Genomic DNA, 19,106 nt, shown 5'->3' with positions numbered 1-19,106 from the left:
TGAATATTGAACAAACCATTACGCCTCATCAAACACAACCAAAGAAAAAAAAAATGTGGTCCCACCATTATCTCGATAACGAACCTCATCACATTACTTTTGCTCGGTGAGATAAAATAAAACACCTCTTCCTGTATTCTGCAAGAGCATTTTTTTCTCTTCGAATCGGCAATTCTGCGACACGGCTGGGAAGCGAACCCGTGACCTTCGCCTCGCCAGAGAGCTCTGGACTAAACGGTCTGCGCAGATCTCGTCCGAAGCAGACGTCACTCACCCGCCAGGAGGGACGCGAACAGCAGCAAGACGCCGCAGTGCAGCCTCTTCGGAAACTCCATGTCTGTCTCTGGAAAAAATAAAAGAGTCGCCGTGTTAGACGTAATTTTATCGGTGACCAGCAGAGAACAATACAAATATGGTTTTTGTGCAAATAATACGCTGTTTGGTGCTTTAATAAGAAAGAACCTTTCCCAACTCCCCCACCCCCCTCCAAAAAAAAAATATTTTAATGTTTTTGTTTGCGCTTATATACGCAATGACTAAATCTAAGATATTAATTGGAAGGGAGCAATGATGCTTACAAATAAAACTAAAAATCACTTTAAAACGCCACATTTCAACGTGCTTTATGAATCTCTTGCAGCGGAAGTTGACTGTGGTCAAATTTTTCTCACGGTTTAGATCAGAAATTGGAACTTAAGGGGGAGGAAAAGGAACCGAATTACGCCATCTTGGTTCCAATATTTTAAGGCCAAATTTTTTTTCATATCTTTTAATTTTCAAAATTTGGTTCGTTAAAGTGGAGTATATAATTTATTGTATGTGTGCAACAAATATCTTTTTCCATGGGAAGTCATTGTCTTTTTGTATTTTAGAATTTCATTTTTAATTTTTTTATTACTAAAATTTAAATAATACAATAACTCGCCAATATTATAACGCTCTTTGAAAATGATCTTACTGAGTGATCTGGCTTAAAGATAGAAAATATATAATATTAAAATTTAAAAAAAAATTATGTCACAAAAAGTGCTAAAAATGGCGTCTTTTGGTTTCTATATTCATGCTCAAAATTACAACATTTTACGATACTATATTTTTAATAATTTTATTTAGTGAATTTATTTTTACAGTTCGTTACATTAATTTGGTAAGTCATACATAATAAGTGAGCAAATTAATATTATTTTAAAAAGTAACAAAGTAAATGTTGTCAAACATAGCTATGCAAATATTTCTACAGAAGTATAATCAAACTGCAACAGGGAAGTAGCCATGTTCGTGAACGGCATCAAACCTGCGGCTTAAAACCTACCTTAGAACCTCGTCAAAAATCCTCCACAACTGACGCAGGCTGACGAATGAAAGCTCACGCGCCTATTGTTCTCGAGATATACAGGTAGGAAGAGAGCGAAGGCCGATTTGAGAGTGGAGTTGCTTGCTCTCTGTAAATTTTTGCCACAAGATAAGAGAGTGGAAAGTTTAACTCATATTAACGTCACCTAGTTTGACATATTCAAACAGAAAATACATTTTGTAATGATTTTTTTAATAACTTCTCCAGTTAAGGTAAGGCCACCCTAATTTTTATTTTTGAAAAACTGTTTACTTCCTCGTCATTTCGGCCGATGGCTCCCCAAACCCCTGTGCAATGTTTAGTTCGTCGTATAAATAATCAAATATTACTTACTAAGATTATTATTTGTCCGATGAGTAGTTTCCTCAATAGTTTGGCCGCTCAGAATTATTGTTGTGTGTGTTTGTGTGTTTGTGTGTGTGTGTGTGGGAGGGGGGGGGGGGGGGGGGTGGAATCACGAAGGGCAGAGAAACACCCGCCGCTTAAACAGACCGTCAATAAAGTGTGACCCGTAGACTTTTCCAACCCCACACTCACTCCATCATCTCGTGAACTTATATTTGTGAATTAAAAAAAATAATAATAAAATAAATATATTATTATTTGGATTTTAAAAAAAACTTCTCGAAAAATTTAAATAAAAGTGCTAATCCTATAATCCCCGAATGCAATAAAAAAAAAATTGAACTCGAAACATTTGATTTTCAAAGTTAAATTATTCGAAGAAAAAAATTTGAGGAAGAAAATTCATAAATACAAACAATAACGTCTGTGTAGTTGAAAAGGACTACATTATTCACCTCTACCGAAGCCATAACTGAAAATTGTTCGTATAAGCGACCTGCTACGATGCCCTGGGAATGATTGTTTCGGTACTTCCAGAAACATATATATATTTGTTTAATGTAAAATTTTTGGCATGACAACATCTCATAAATCCATGAACGCCGGCTGCACGCACGAAAAGTATCCCGTTACGCAAATTGTCCCGTTACTATGTGTCCCGTTACGCTCATTGTACGCTTGCGCCGTATCTATCTCTTTTCCACTCGATTGGAGCAACCATCGATTTAACCTTTTCGAGGCACATTAAACTTGAAACACTCCCATTCGTTTCCTACTTTTCCTATCATCGTCCTATCCTTAATAGAATAACACAGATTGGAAGAAGTTAAATAGCAAACATGTATAAAAGTTATAGTTTAAATAATCTCTTGGTTAAAGTAATAAACATATTTGAATTAATGAGTGCAAATAAAAGCAAATTTATCAATTAAATTGTAGATTTAATTTCACTCCTTCTTTGTATCCATACAAAATAGTGATAATTCAATAAAAATGATTCAATTTTATTAATAAAAGTATGCAACCATTTCATAAGTGTTTTGTTATGACGTTGTCACGTTAAACTACCGTCCGTAAACCAACTTTACAGATAACCAATTTTTTTTTTCAGTTGTATGTTTCTTCAACACTGAAGTGTAACTAAGCAATAAAGCGCACAGCAAAGGGCCTGTGCGACGGAGTGTGCAACTGGGAGACGGCCCGATGTGTTGGTCGCCGGGTTTCCAGAGGGCTGTGTCCACGAGGAGTGGAGATAGACAGGACGAGTGCGTCGGCAACGTAACATGGAGTCCACGCGAGACAATAATGAAACTTCTTGCTTTTTAAGTACAGATAGAGATAAATTATTCACATTTTCAATCACCCCATTCACATAAAAATGGACGATACTTATAAAGTTAATTGCAGAAACCAATAACTTGTATCCACACGAATAAATAAATTGTGGGAATATTTAAATTAAATAAATATGGAACGCGTCAATCGTTAAGCCGTTACGAAAACTGAGGAGTAGACAAACACAAGCAGCGTTTCGAGAATTCTTTTAGCATCTCTGCCGCGTCATTTCTACCTCTCCCCTGCCGTCTCGCCTTCCGACCGTTACAACTAGCATATAGCGGGCTCCGCTACGTAACTATCCCCCCCTTGCCTTCAGCCCATTCGACCGCTAGTGCATCTGTTGGCGTGGCGTCGCCGCTGTCGCACTCTCCACCTCCACCGGTTACCACTTATTCCCCTCATGCGATCGGAATTTTCCTAAACTTCGAAGATTGATGTCCCCTCAGCAAAGAAGTTTCACTTAAAAGAAATAGCGAAATAGCAGCCCTTAGCTAACGCTTGCCCGAGAGAGAGAATTGGAGTGCTCAATATTTTCCATCCCCCTCTACTTCCGAACATTGTAGCCTACTTGAAGATTCCTTTGGACACCAAGTTGCCAATAAATAGTTTGTAATACTACAAGAAAGATATTTTAAATTTGTACAATTTTTTCGAGATAATACTGAGCATTTATTTCTTCAGTAAATTGGGGCAAAATTTTATATTTTGTTTGATGTTTCATTACTGTTTAATTTTTTTAAAACCATGCTAAAGATAATCAATTATTCAAATATTTGACTTAATTGTGTTGTGTCATACTGGAACGCTACGAGGAACCGTATTCAAATAACTTTAACCATTGGAGGTATTGGGACAGCAAGTAAGTGTACAAATGCACACTCGGCGTGGTTTCTTCCAGATCTCCGCACGCTCACGGGCCCTTCAAGCCGTTGGGGGAAAGCCTAAGATGCACATAAAGTTCTGCCATTCCCGATTACACCCGAAACAATTCACCTTCGGCCAACCTCGGGTTTATTTATATATATTTCTATTTCTCTGTTTATTTTAATGTAGCTATTCTAACCTAACTAACCGTCCATAGTTTTTTAAAGTGTTTTAATGTAGCTAACCTAACCGACCACTTTTAATATTCGAATTCATTTTTATTGCGCAAAAATATAACAAATCCCGAAGTTGGCCGAAGGTGAAATGTTCGGGTGCAATCGGGAGTGGCAGAACTTTATGTGCATCTCAGGTCTCCCGCCGGTGGGACAGAACCTTTGAATATATATACTGTATAGAATTCGCCAGCCCAGGTTAAAATTTCTAATACGGTTTGAGGTAGTTGGTTAATTCACCGCCGCAATCGCCACCATCTCTAGGGCATCGACTTGTGGTGGTCCCTAGCGGAGAAGTGTCTAACTCTTCAAACACCCCTTCCCCCTCCTGTTGAACGACCTTGAGCTGCATTGAATGATGGATGGGGGGTTCCGGGGAATGACAGCGGGCGACAGTGCTGCGCTCTAACGTGTAAATAACAACTAAGACGATACAGGGCGCTACGGCAGCGCACTGCAGCGGTGAAGTTCCCAAGCTGCTCATCATAAGCTCCTGAAAAACGTAGAGTAAATCCTATCCACTCGCGACTTCTATACAGTATATATATTCAAAGGCAGAACGAAGGCTGCGGTACGGAGACGTGACCGCAGGCACGCAGCGGCCGGGGTTTGCGCGGCGAACGAACTCGCGCGAGGAGAGGAAGGGAAAGGCAGGCGGCGACCACGGCGCAAGGTCAGGGTCCGCCCCGCCGAGGTCAGGAGCGACCCGGCCGATCAGAGGCGGTCACGTGCAGCCGGGCGTGCGGGTCGGGCGACTCCGCCGCGCCGCCTCCCCCCTCGCCCCCCCTTACATCACGCAGATCTGCCAACCCTTACTGTCCATTCGTCAATGATGCGTGCATTCATTGAAATTTGAATGTGCGGGGTCACGTGTGTAGCGTCGACTACAACATACCGGTCGGGAGCCAAGTGATTTCGGAGCCCCACTATATCTGAGGTCTCACACGCCACGTTTATTATTATTCTTTTTTGTTGACGTGACAACGTCTAATAAATCGATGAACGCCGGCTGCACGCACGAAAAAGTGTCCCGTTACGCTGTGTCCCGTTACGCTCATTGTTCCGTTACGCTGTGTTCCGTTACGCTGTGTTCCGTTACGCTGTCGGCGAGTGCAGTAATAATAGGTTATGTTACAATGGACTAAAAAATTATGGTGATTCATATAATTGATGATAGATATTTGATTACAGTTTATTTATATGAAAACTTGTTCATTATTATATTTAAACTTTATATTTTAAACGCCAGTTTTTAAAATTAATTACAAGTCATCTGCACGTGAACTGTTTCGTCGACTGTTTATAAAGTGAAGTGAAAAGTTAATGTGGTTTTCATTGCTTATTACAACAACAATTTCGGCAATAAAGGTTAATTATTCTTGCATTTTAAAAATCTGATTACTATTATAATTTCAAGTATTTATTCCTTTATTCATAAAATAAAAATGATTCAATTTTATTCTTAAAAGTATGCAATCATTTCTTCAATTATTTGTTATGACGTCACGTTAAACTATCGTCCGTAAACCGACTTTACAGACAACCAATTTGTTTTATTCTTCGTGACCACTATACCTGAGCTCTCACATGCAACATTTTTGTACAGTCCTTTGTGATTATTTTCCTATAATAACTATTTCTTAAAACTTTATCTCGATACTATCGATACCACACTCTTGCATTAATGTTTTGCCATAAATATTTTCATCTTAATTGACTTAATGTAATATAATAGTAGATGTAAAAAGTCGAGAACGTTGTTAATTCCGAAGGAACGCCAATTTCCTGAAAATTAAAAAAAAAATGAAATTTCAAATATTAATAGTTTAACATTTTAACGAATTGTTAGGTCACGTAAAAGTATCACACATGTGTGATATCGCGAGAATGGTCTGATAGGTCAGGTTACGTACATTAAAAATAGTTTTAATATTGTGGACGGTTAGTTAGGTTTGGTTAAACTCCATTTAGAATACTTTAAAAGAGTGGATGATTGGCTAGGCGTAAGAGCCGAGAATTTTTTCCACGATAAATTGTCCTGATTGTTGTGGTCATTCTACTGTTTTCTTGATGATAGCTGCGACTTGATTGATCCTGTGGTTCTCCAGAAATCCTTTTATATATATGGCAAAGCTGAGTTTTTTTTCTTCTAAAACACAGAGACTTTAATACCAGCACATTACGTCGACGGCCAAGACATTTTCTGCTCCAATTTCAAGTGAACATTGAAGAATTGTTATCCTATAATCGGTTGAGAAGTCGCGCGAGTGAGCGGCTAACTTCGCTGAACTTCAGAACTGTTTGGACCACGGAGTGACTGGTGTGAACTAAGGCTTCCCGAGCAAGAACGGCAAACTGCTTTTTAGGAAGATGGGAGAGGCCTGTCTGTTTTTTACGGCACTGACTTGAGGCGTGCTCAAGGGGGGCGGGACACAATACGTACGTATGATCTGCAATCAACATGCAGTCGGGCTTTGAATTGTAAACATCAAACGCATACGCACTTCGTCTCGTAGCTTGATGTACACAGTGATAACAGTGATCTTGAGTGACAATCGCTTGAACCAGCCTTGAATTTTTTTTTGCACTTTTACATTGTTTTGGTGTTTACATGCCATGAGCTAAGAATGTACTGGAACGAAGAGCAAAAAAAAAAAAAGGGGGGGGGGACAAATAAATAAACTTGACTTGAGGCGGTCATTATACGTTCGATAGAAATTAACCTAGTCAAACGGTTTGAGGGCAAGTTAACTCTTTGGATGTATCTGCAAAACTCTTTAGTAGTCTTTAATTTTTTTTTGTAAAGGGAACAGAAATATTCTTGCAAAATTACAGATATTTGTAAATTTGTACAGTTACATTGAAACAACTGTATCACTACAAAATAGTTTTCGTAGTAATACTGGGTTCAGATTCTCAGATTCTTACCCGGACATTTATGCTTTGTGTTGTCCCAGTACCTCCAACAGTTAAAGTTATATGTAATGTAAACCGTTCCCTGAATGGCTTTCCAGTATTAGCTGCGCACATAATAAGCATGATAAAACAAAATAAAGTCTAATTATTAAATATTCTACTATCTTTTCCATGGTTAAAAGAATATATATTATTGAATGAAACATCAATAAAAATAAAATAAAAATTATGCGCTAATTTTGTAAGAAATATTCAGAATTATGTCTAAAAATATGCAAAATAACCATAGACATGTACAAAGTTATTGACGTGACAACGTCTAATAAATCGATGAACGTCGGCTGCACGCACGAAAAAGTTTTCCGTTACGCACATTGTCCCGTTTCGCTGTGTCCCGTTACGCTCATTTTATATTGCTCTTTGCCAACCTGAACCTCCTAGCATTGCGACCGAGTCCGTGGCGTAATTCTGTTTCCATGCATTTCAATGTAACATTTTCATTGCTCTTTGCTAACCCGTTCCTCCTAGCATTGCTGCAGAGTCCGTGGCGCAAATATATTATTTTTGACTGAATCTTGGTGTTGGGTAAGCCATTTTGCTTCACATCATCCTTGAAACACTCCCATTCGTTTCCTACTTTTCCTATCATCGTCCTATCCTTAACAGAATAACACCGATTGGAAGAAGTTAAATAGCAAACATGTATAAAAGTTAATTTAGTGATGGGTCGAGACTCGAAAAATCGAGCGAGTCGAGTCGAGCCGGCGAAACTAAACTCGACTCGAAAACCGAGTTGATTAAGATCGTGTCCTCGAGTCTCGTCAAAGTTTAGTTTTTGGCTCGACTATAATGTTGCACAATTTCCAATAGTGAAGGTACTTATCCGAAACCATGCACTTTAAAATAAAATAAAATGTATTATTTAGGCCTACCTAGTGGAAAACCTCTGATCCAACACTGAAAACCTTGAAAACGAAGTCGGAAGATTATTTATTTTCGATCGTTTATAACCGCAAACTGTGTATCCCATCCTTCAATATGCACTTAATATTTATAACTGCAACAAAATACCTTTATTTAACTATAACGGAATTAAAAAATGTTCTCTAGATTCAGTCATGAACAAGACCACGTTAATATTTGGGCAGCTTTGGTGGTAAATAATATTTACTACTAAACACTAGATAGCCGCCATTTTAACTCTTGGCCAATGGCCTACGTAAGTCATCATACAGCCAGGGAATGTTGCCACTTTGTCAAATCGATATCAACAATAATTGAAATCTCCAACCAGTTTTCCATGGCCGAACGTAAAATTGAGGCTGTTGAAGTTTATGTTTACACTTGAATTTGCGTCGCCGGCGTCGTATTAATCATAAACGGTTTAGTATTAGTGGAATGGATATGTATGTACGGCCTGGGACGTCACAATGTGACGAATAGAAATCAAGAGCAGAGATTTGGGAATGTTTTGAAAAATTTGATCATCAGACAGCTAAATGCAAGTACTGAAAAAAAATTTACAAGACTCAGTCATCATCAAATTCACGTTTGATTCGTCACTTGGATGTGCATTTTCACTTAAAGCGTCCGTATGAAGATTAAAAAAAATATATACAAAAAATCAAATGTGTAGGGCAACCTTCAATAATTCAAAGTTTTCATATTTAATTACATATATTATATTGAGAAATATTTAACATATTAATTTCACTCATCATTCTGTCACTTGAACCTCGCTAAGTTTGACTCATCTCGACAAATTTCCATGACGTCGGCTCGAGTTCGACTCGAAGACAAATTTCTATGAGTTCGACTCGAGCTCGACTCGAAGATAAATTTCTTTGTTTAACTCGAACTCGACTCGATGCTGAAATAGGGTGACTCGACTCATCACTAAAAGTTATAGTTAAAATAATCTCTTCGTTAAAGTAATAAACATATTTGAATTAATGAGTGCAAATAAAAGTAAATTTATCAATTAAATTGTAGATTTCATTTCACTCCTTCTTTGTATCCATACAAAATAGTGATAATTCAATAAAAATGATTGCAATCATTTCATCAATGTTTTGTTATGACGTCACGTTAAACTATCGTCCGTAAACCGACTTTACAGACAACCAATTTTTTTATTAATTTTTTTTAGTATTATAAACTAATTCTTGGCAACAGGTCTCTTAAGGAATTTTAAAAGTACAAAAAAATTTTTTTCCTGTGTATTGTTAGGAAATTTGCTAGGTTCTGGCCCACGGCCCTTGTCAAACGAGCGTGACAGAGGATCCAGTATGGTCCTATGTCACACGGCGTGAGAAAGTGTCCTTACTACCAAACTTGAAAAAATGTTCTTTAAATGTTTCTTGCGGTGGGGAAAACTGATTTAAAACATGTTGCAAACACACTTATAATTCGAAACTCCGACACGTTTAATTATTTAAAATAATGCCTAGCATGATAAATAACGCAAATTGTTTTGAAATACATTTATGGACGCAAATCTCACGTAGTTTCCACAAACGGCGTTAGAATTCGTTGACAAAGCAGCTACGTTGGCAATGGAATCATTGGATTTGCGAGAGGAACCAAATACTACACGATGAACGGCTCCGATAAAAGCGAAAAAGACCTGAAATACTGTCCACCTTGGTAAATTTCAGTAAACAGTTAATTCTACAAAGTTTCTCTTTTTTTATTTGTGAATTATGGTTTGCGCCACCCGCAGCAACGCGGTTACATACGTCCGTTTCATGGGACTTCCATTCTATCCACAAAATTACTCCCACCAAATGCCTTATACCGATAATTAAGATGTTACACATCAAGAACTTTACCTCGCAAATCAAAGATGTTGGAGGCAGTTGCGGGTACAGGAACTTAGTTGAAAACAAGGAAGAAGAAGAAGAAATTTAAAATCCAAATATACGTATTCAAAAAATCGTTGACTACATCATTGTTGATGCTAACACACTGACATGTTGTCCTACAGAAGAAACCGAAGTCGACGCGACTCTTCATGCAGTTATAGTTGCAGAAATTGTAACAGCTCAACTCGCATAACCCAAAATAACATAAAAGGTCGTCTGGCCGGGCGTACGAGAGATACAAACCCACGTGTGGGCGCTTAGGGTGACACTGCCTCGCGCATAGACGGTCTCTTCGCCTCTATGCGTCCAGCACCGATATGGCGTGCGGGCCAAGAGTCGGTAACGCGCCTCTCTGGATCTTTGAGCGGTGATCCTGTAATTTGACGGGGGCACATAAAAGATGAAATGCTCACTGCACTTCCCTATCCCATTTACAACACGGAATTTAGAATTTTTCATGCCAACAAACGTCCGTGAAAACACCTGTTTTTTGGCCTTTTCCATCGTCCAAAAGGTACTCGTTAAAGACGAAAACCGTAGAACGGAACTTGCATGGACAAGTGCAATGATGGTAATTTTTTTATCAATAACTCTGGAGAAGAGATTTCGGGGAAACCACGGAGAACAGATACCAGGAAGGCCGACCCGGTATTCGAAGCCAGGCCTCTGGGATGCGAGTCAAGCGCCTAAACACTGCGTCCCTCAGCTCCGTGCTAGTGCGAACAGAATGTGATGTTTCAACATGAAAATATATTGCGCGCGTGCTCACAGATGTAAAATTGCGCTGAATCGTAATAATTATTTCGGATTTCTTAATAATATTTTACATAACGTCGCCTTACGGGCCTGCCTAGCTAGGGGCGTATTTACGTAAGGCAGGAAAAATTATAATGTTGAATCTTTGAGGCTTATAGTACTGTAATATTACTATGCTAAATGTTTCAGTCAAAAATAGAAATATTCTGTACTCAGACCAACCGAAAATATTCATGATATAAAAAAAATAAACATTCGTTGGTGTAGAATAAAATTTATCTTAAAATAAACTCTTATTGGAATTTACCTTGAGCAACGCACGTAGTAACACTTCATCAATGTACTGAAGTAGCACATCGTTTATTCTTCGTGGCTGTATTCCAAGGACAAAGTGAGGTGAAAATGGAAGGGAAATATACTAAGGAGATGGTTCAAGGTCTCCGAAGAAATATTGGGATCTTTTGTGAGGCTGAAGGTTTTTTTTCCCTCTTGACTGATTATCTGTTGAAATAACTAGGTTTTTCAAAAGGAACGATTTATACGCAAAACGTGACTCGCAATAAACTTAGTACTCATGCCACGTATTCTTTAGGGGATAAACTTTCGCAACCCACAGTTACAGTCCGATCAGAATCACTTTATTATACAGATTTAATACCTGAATACACTTGCGTAAAAAATGTTCATATATAGCTTACGCAAGCACTACATTCTACTAAACTGTTACCCACCAATAAAAAATTCACTCTTACTTTTCAAAATTCTCTTCTGTGGCAAGATCCTCGAAACATCCCAGATGTATTTATACACAGCGTAGCAATAACACTTTCACCAGTAGTATTGGTTCTGATAGCATTACGTAATGTGCTTATGATGTTGTTTAGTCGATCAACCTGTTGTTCGCTTACCCTATAATTTCCAGTTCTTTAAAAAGGCCTTGCGACCTCCTGAATGGACACACATTGTGAGCAGGTATTCAGAAAAAGCCACGCGAATTGAAAACTGCTCAAGATAGCCTAGTGATGTCTGTTTCGAGTCACTGGAGTCACGCGCCGTGTCACGTGCCGTACACTGACGTAAGGCATGCCTCGCGCGCCTGGCCGGATTACAAGGGTCGTCGCTACCTTCTCCCCTCCCCCAGCTCCCCGCGCATCGTCCTGCCTCGGCGCTGTCATCTATCGCCGAGAGGCCTTGGGTATTACACAGAGGCCACTGCGTGAAGTGGCGTGAGCAAACGACGCTATTCTCGATGTTTCGGGCGCCGGGTCGGCCCGGGATGACGCGACTCGTGACAGCTGCTCTCGTCGGTTCGAGACAGCTGCTCTCGTAGGTTCGAGAAGGGTGCCACAGTACTTAAGCAGCGACACCGGCCTCCACCGGAGTTCGGCAGAGTGCCGTGAATGCCGCGTGAGTGCCGAGTTCCGAGCGGATTCCTAGCGAAGGGAAGTGCGACATCGGCGAAGGGGATGAGAACGGACCCCCCCACCCCCTCTCTTCCCTACAGAGAGTAGCGCGACGCGGAGTTCGACTCGATCGTGAGAGTGCGGCGACTGAGTGGTGCCGAGACTGCGTGTGTGGACAGGCACGAGGTAAGGGGCGAACCACTGTCGAGCCTAGCTCCAGTGAGGAGTGCGGACTGCGGAACTTAACAAGACATTGAGTGACTTGCGAATAAACTTTTTTAAGTGCTGGTGATTTGTGATCGGAAATTTTTTAAATACAATTATTCATTAATGTAAATATTAGTAATTAATAAAACTGTAAAAAAAAACTTAATGGGCTATCCCTTACGAACCCAGTTCTCCCCACATTATAAATCGTAACAATATGAACATAACAAGTCTCCCTCATAATAAATTGAATCGCATGCAGAGAACTCGTTTTAACACAAATGTGTTTCCTAATAACCTTGGAAGTACGTTCTTTAAATGATTCTTGCAATGGGTGAGATTGATCCAAGATGTAGTTTTAGACATACGCCATTACTGATTGCACTGTATGTCATAAGAAACCTCAATAACAGACAATAAAGAAAACTATGCAAACACACAAAACAAACGGGGTCAAAATCAAGCTACGACAAAAAAATTAAAAAGATAGACAACACAGAAAATTCCGTGGAATTACTAAAAACAAAATAAATAAATAAAAAATAACACAGGCGAACACAGTGGGCTAACAATGATGAGACATTAGTAACAAGAACAGCAAATAAAGACAGAAAACTGACCTTTAACAAGACTACGACAAACAGAATAACCCAGCAATGATAAAATGACCAACACAACGAAAACACAAATACGTGACAAAACATAAGTTCTGCACACCACAACGACGTCATCACAGTTGAACACAGTAGCCTTCCTAAAACAACAGTTGCGATGTTTCCGGAACTGAGATATGTTGCCAAACAAACGGAAGAAAATATACACACAAAATTTTAGGAGTACCCTAGATATCTCTGTCAATAAATAATGCTTTCAGAGTGTTGATGCCCCAAATGTTTTTTTTTTCGTGTACTGTTCTCCCAAAACTTTAGCGTCCATTTTATACTTCAGGGTGATAAGGTGAGGTCGAGCTGGCGTTTCCATGAGCTTAGAGGTGACCTTGTCGTATAGCAGTGTCTCTCTCCGAGCTCACTCGTCTAATTCATCCCATAGGTCAAGGTCTGATGCTGTTGATTGAACCTCCTCTGTACTTACATACTGCACAGCTCACCGTGGTGGTGGTGGTTTGACTGCTATGATTCGAAAAAAAAAAAAACTACCAAGCGATCTCCCGTGCAAGAGTTATTCTCGTCGTCATTTACTGGTTGTCCTCAGGAAATAACCACAGAGCAGCACTTCCACGATTCCAAGTGATTTACGGAGTCACGATTAATAAATAGTTGGTCAAAAATAGGCTTAATTATACAGTCTGATGAATAAATTCTTGGTAATAAATCTGAAAAAAATAAGATTTAAAATTATTTTATAACATCATACAAATATTCTTAAGAGTAGTATATAATAAAAAAAATTCAAAGTTTATATCGAGTGCTCGTGATATAGCTTCCCGACACAGATATTTTTAAATTTGTACATTTTACATGAAAGCAATTGTATCATTACAAAAAAGAAAAACGTGTTCGCGGTAACACTGGGTTTGGATTATTACCTGCGCATTTATGCTGCGTGTTGTCCTTGTACCTCTAATAGTTGAAGCTATTTTTTTTTTGCAACCGTTCCCTGAATAGTTTTCCGGTATTAACAGTGCACAATTATAAGCATAAAAAAAATTAAGTTAACTTATTGAATATTCGATTAGCTTTCCCATGATTTAAGAAAATTATGCTTGAATGCAAGATTTAAAATATAAAATTATGCACCGATTTTTGTTGGAAATACTCAGTATTATCTAAAAAAAAAAAAAAAAAGTATATAAGTTAATATATGCAAAAATAACCATAGTCAAGTGTTGTACAAAGTAACAATATTTTTCTTGTATTATAAACTATTACTTGGCAACTAGTTTCCAAAGGAATCCTATGCAAAATTACATACATTTTCTTTCTGTGTGGGATGTCGTAATGTTTAAGAGTGGTTTTAGTATAGCTCCGACCTTCCTCTTTGTCTGTTGGGTTTCCATGGAATTTATTTCGACGAGAAGACAGGTGCACGAGTGGTTCTTCCCCCCCCCCCTTTTTTTTTTTCTACCCTTGACCCATTCTACCGTCAGTGACTGGAAAGTCAAGTGCTTCCTTCTCCTCGTCTGTTGGGTTTCCCTGGAGTTTATTTCGACGAGAAGACAAGTGCATGAGCGGTGGTTTCCCCTCCCCCCTCGTCTACCCTTGCCCTCCGCCGTCGGTGGACTGTTTGGAAAGTCAAGTGCCGTTCAAGTGTCAGGGAAGATAATGACTGTCCACAAAGCGACGGTGGGTTGGGGAGGGGATGTGCCGGAGCTGGCGGTACTTGCGACACGGTCACAGGGAGGGGGGCTGACGCAACGACAGCGCACCACGTGGCCAAAGGCTGACATAAGCAGGCGTTTCACTCCTCGATCCTTGGTCCCTGCTACCACCGAGGGCTCGCCCATCAAACATAAAGGCAGCAAAGTAACATTTAAATGAAAATTTCGAACTATTTTGAACAAAAAAAATTGTTTAGGAGAGGTAACTTTTAATCAAGACCAATCCATAACCGACTGAGCGGTAACCATAACAGTATACGGCGGATAAATAAAGACGAAGGTGTAATGCAAGTCCAATATGTGCCTGACACTAATTTTGGAAACACGCGTTATAGCCATTCTCCCTCTCTTCTATGAGTACGGTTTAAAAATTGACATCCGGAAACAGAAGCACGCATCCGCCGTCAGCATATTCTTAAATGGTTTTCGCAAACATGCACCACTTGGATATCTTGAGCTGTTTTCAGATCGTATGGATTCATTTTTTTTTTTATCTTTTACTGAAGCTCTGGCTAGGTAGGCAGGGCACTTAATGTGTGATGTCTGGATTTTCGAAGGCAAATAATTCTGCATGAAACGTTAAAAAAATTGAAATTGCACAAAAAACCACTTGTATATCTTGAGCAGTTTTCAGATAGCAGGGATTATTATTATTATTATTATTATTTTTTAGCGAAGCTCTGGCTAGGTAGGCAGGGCACTTAATGTGTGATGTCTGGCTTTTCGAAGGCAAATATGAAACGTTATAAAAAATTTAAATTGTACAAAAATAAGTGAAAAACCAGCATGACGTGATTCAACACATACGACGACAACTCGCGGCGGGTGAGGGTGGCCGAAGAGGAGGCACCTGGCCATGCAGTTGCCCCTCAGGTGCGGTGACGTCACCACTCCGGGCGGGGGCGGCCCGCGCAACTGGACAAAACAAAACCGAAGCGCTTCGAGCCGGATGCGATTGGATCGCCCGCTTTTAAAAAAAAAGAGTTGTACAAGGAAAGGGGGGAGAGGTTTCGCAGTTATTCACTGCCTACAACCTCTAATCGCCCTGCCTGTCCCGACAACCGCCAATCCCTCGGGAACAAACTCTTCAGAGGGAGCAAAGAAAAAATTCAGTACTTTTACAAAATAATTCCTCTGGAATCCAGTTGCCAAGAAATAGTGATACTATAAGAAAAGCTATTGTAACTTTGTACATACACATGGCTATGGTTATTTTTGCATAGGCCCTACATGAAATACGTTTTTCGCTATAATAATAATTTCTTACGAAAATTGGCGCATAATTTTGTTTTTTTAATGATATTTCACTCAAGCATAATTTTCTTAAATCTTAGAAAAGATCGAATATTAGTAATTGGACTCTATTAGGAAAACTGTATACAAATAACTTTAACTATTGAAGGTACTGGGACAACACAAAGCATAAATGCTTGGGTAAGAATCCGAACTCAGTATTACTGTGAACACTATTTTGTAGTGATACGGTTGCTTTTATGTTAAGTTACAAATGTAGAAATATCTGTATTTTTAATTGATTATCTCTGTTCCATTTACAAAAAAAAACTTTGTGGTTCGCTCATAAATGATATCATATAATTAATTTGGCTAAAATAGGTTAGGAATTGCATTATATTTTCGGACTTTCAAAAGAACAATACACTTCAAATAAGTGAAATGTTTTTCTTACTTTTTAATTATTTTTTTTAGTCTGAGTATCGTCTCATGGTCTGTGAGGTCTTTAGAGATGGTATAACAACAAACAAAAAAAAAACAGAACACGGGTCATGGGGAACGAATCGGCCATTGCCTATTATAAGCGATCATTCTAGCGTTTTCTTGGAGTGTTTTCGGGAGATGATGGGAAATATAAAATAAACTGGCGTGCAGAGCTTCGGAAGAAACCACACGGTTTGAAAACTGCTCGAGATGTCCGAGTGGTGTCTGTTTACGAAAAGCGTTTAAGAATACGCTGAGGGAAGATTTGTAGTTCGGTTTCCATATTTAGATTTTAAAATATATTTTTAGAAGGAAGTGGCTAAAACGTATGTTCTAAGTTTAATTTTCATAAATGAAACATCCGGTATAGATCCTTAGAAGCACTCAAGGGACTTACTTGCATTACACCTTCATCTCCGTGTCTCCGCCGTTTAATGTTATGGTTACAGCTGAGATCTCTTAGCCTATTCACGACGAGGAGACTGCGCGCTTAGAAGCGATACCACGCTCAGAAGCCCATAGAACGTTGACCTTAACCATCCCGCCTCACCAACGCTGGCTGGACGGGCGCGCCCAGAACAGACGTCTCGCTCCCGTCAACGCAGCCGCTGAAAGCAGACATGGCGTGACTCGCGGCGGGTGAGGGTGGCCGAAGAGGAGGCTCCCGGCCATGCAGTTGCCCCTCAGGCGCGGTGACGTCACCACTCCGGGCGGGGGCGGCCCGCGCAACCGGACAAAACAAAACTGAAGCGCTTCGAGCCGGATGCGATTGTATCGCCTGGGAAAGGAAAAGGAGGATAAAAAAAAGTATTCGTACCCCAGACCTCTCAAACGACATTACAAACGCAGCGCTGACATCTTATACAGACACGCCCATCAGTAGAGACTGAAAAAAATTCGCGCTTCCAGTGGCCTCTAGTATAGACTCCACAATACCCTCCATACTCAGGCAAATTCCACCTGCTCATTGGCTGTTGACTCGTGATACCTGTTAAGGGCCCCGCCTACCCGGGCACACATACGGTGCGCAGAGCTTCAGGAAAAACAACGCGATTTCAAAACTACTCAAGATATCCGAGTGGGGCCTATTTACGAATATCATTTAAGAGTTCGCTGAGGGCCGAAAAGTACTTTTAATTACGGATTAAGTTTTTAAACTGTATTTTCAGAAGCGTTAAAATGCCTAAAACGCGTATTTTCAGAGTAATTTTTAGGCATAAAACAATCAGTACAGATTCTTGAAAGCACTTAAGGGGCTTGCATTACACCTTTATCTTCATTTCTCCGCCATATAATGTTACGGTCACAGCTCAAATTTCACAGTTATCCTGTGACGACGAGACGAATGTGCGCCTGTTCAGAGACTTGCGATTAGAGGCTATACCGCGCTAGAAGCACCAGCGAGCGTCGCGCTTATCATCCCGCCTCACTAACACACATACACCCCTGACGAGGCGGGCCCCTTAACTGGGATGATTGTGATTCGATACATGTACATTTATTACACATGATCTAAGTGAGCTAGCGATATTTATCGCACGAAATTACAGGACGTGTCATTATGTTTCTCTGTATCCGTAATAAATAAATAACACGTCGCATTTCCGTAACTGTATGTCTAAATCAGTTATACGTATTTACGGCAAATCCGTAAAAATTGGCAACACTGCTAACGTTATGAATTTTGCGATGCATGATAGATTGAAAAAAGTGCGATAAAACACATTTATAGTCTTTATTATGCGCAACATCTTAGCTCTCTGTATACAGCATTTGGTAGGAGTAATTTCGTGAATAGAACGGAAGTCGCATGGAGCGGAAATGTGTAATCACGGCGCTGCGATCTGTGGCGGATGGCGAAAACCAAATTACACAAAGCCGAAGGTAAACTTCATAGTAGTAATTGCTTAATGAATATTTACAAGACGGCGAATTCTTTTTATTTTAATTCCTTGTCGAAAATCAGTTCCAAAGCCTGGGTTTAGTATTTTTTTCAAGTCTTTTTCGCTTTTTTACCGAGACGTTTCATTAGTCGACGTAGCTGCTCAGGCAACGAAATCTAGCGGCGGGTACGGAAACTACGTGTGATTCGCGTCTATAAATGTGGTTGAAAACACAATTTCTGAATATTTCTTACGGTCGGCATTATTTTAAATAATTCTACGTTAAATTTCGTGTCCGAGTCTGGTATGATGCGCGTATTTGCAACGCGAGAAGGCAGGAACTTGTTCGTCACCGAGGCTAGCTGTTAAGGGCCCGCCTCATGTGTGTGTTAGTGAGGCGGGATGATAAGCGCGACGCTCGATGGTATTTCCAGCGCGGTAGCCTCTAAGCGCAAGGCTCTGAACTGACGCGCAGTCTTCTCGTCGTCACAGGATAACTGTGAAATTTTAGCGGTGACCGTAACATCATATGGCGGAGAAATGAAGATAAAGGTGTAATGCAAGTCCCTTAAAGTGCTTTCAAGAATCTGTACCAGTTGTTTTACGCCTAATAATTACTCTGAAAACATGCGTTTTTAGCCATATTAACTCTTCTAAAAATACCAGTTTAAAAACTTAATCCGAAATCAAAAGTACTTTTCGGCCCTCGGAGAACTCTTAAATGCTTTTCGTAAGCAGACTTAATTCGGATATCTTGATTAGTTTTGAAATCGCGTTGTTTTTCCTGAAGCTCTGCGCACCGTGTGTGTGCCTTCGTCTCTCAGTCGCACTGACTAGTCATAACGGAGAGGCCCGAGAATTGCCGATGACCCTTCGTTTGTGTTTAGTT

General features: G+C 39.8%; 1 protein-coding gene across 4 annotated transcripts in view; it reads right to left on the bottom strand.

The window, feature by feature from the left end:
• The window catches only part of LOC134542927 (uncharacterized), a 104,336-nt gene that overhangs the window by 19,581 nt on the left and 65,649 nt on the right, over positions 1-19,106 (bottom strand). Inside the window, exons 1-2 of one of the 4 annotated variants that reach the window (XM_063387523.1) lie at positions 1,688-1,707; positions 275-343 (exon numbers count right to left, since the gene is read on the bottom strand). In XM_063387523.1, the coding sequence (XP_063243593.1) occupies positions 275-335 (61 nt within the window). In that variant the 5' untranslated portion in view covers positions 336-343; positions 1,688-1,707. Of the gene's footprint in view, positions 1-274; positions 344-578; positions 815-1,312; positions 1,396-1,687; positions 1,708-19,106 lie in introns of those variants that run through there. The other 3 variants (XM_063387520.1, XM_063387522.1, XM_063387521.1) reach the window with 3 other exon arrangements.

Source organism: Bacillus rossius, assembly GCF_032445375.1.
Source record: "Bacillus rossius redtenbacheri isolate Brsri chromosome 9 unlocalized genomic scaffold, Brsri_v3 Brsri_v3_scf9_2, whole genome shotgun sequence".
In the NCBI taxonomy this organism is placed as follows: domain Eukaryota; kingdom Metazoa; phylum Arthropoda; class Insecta; order Phasmatodea; family Bacillidae; genus Bacillus; species Bacillus rossius.
This window is presented reverse-complemented; position numbering and strand designations above follow the sequence as displayed.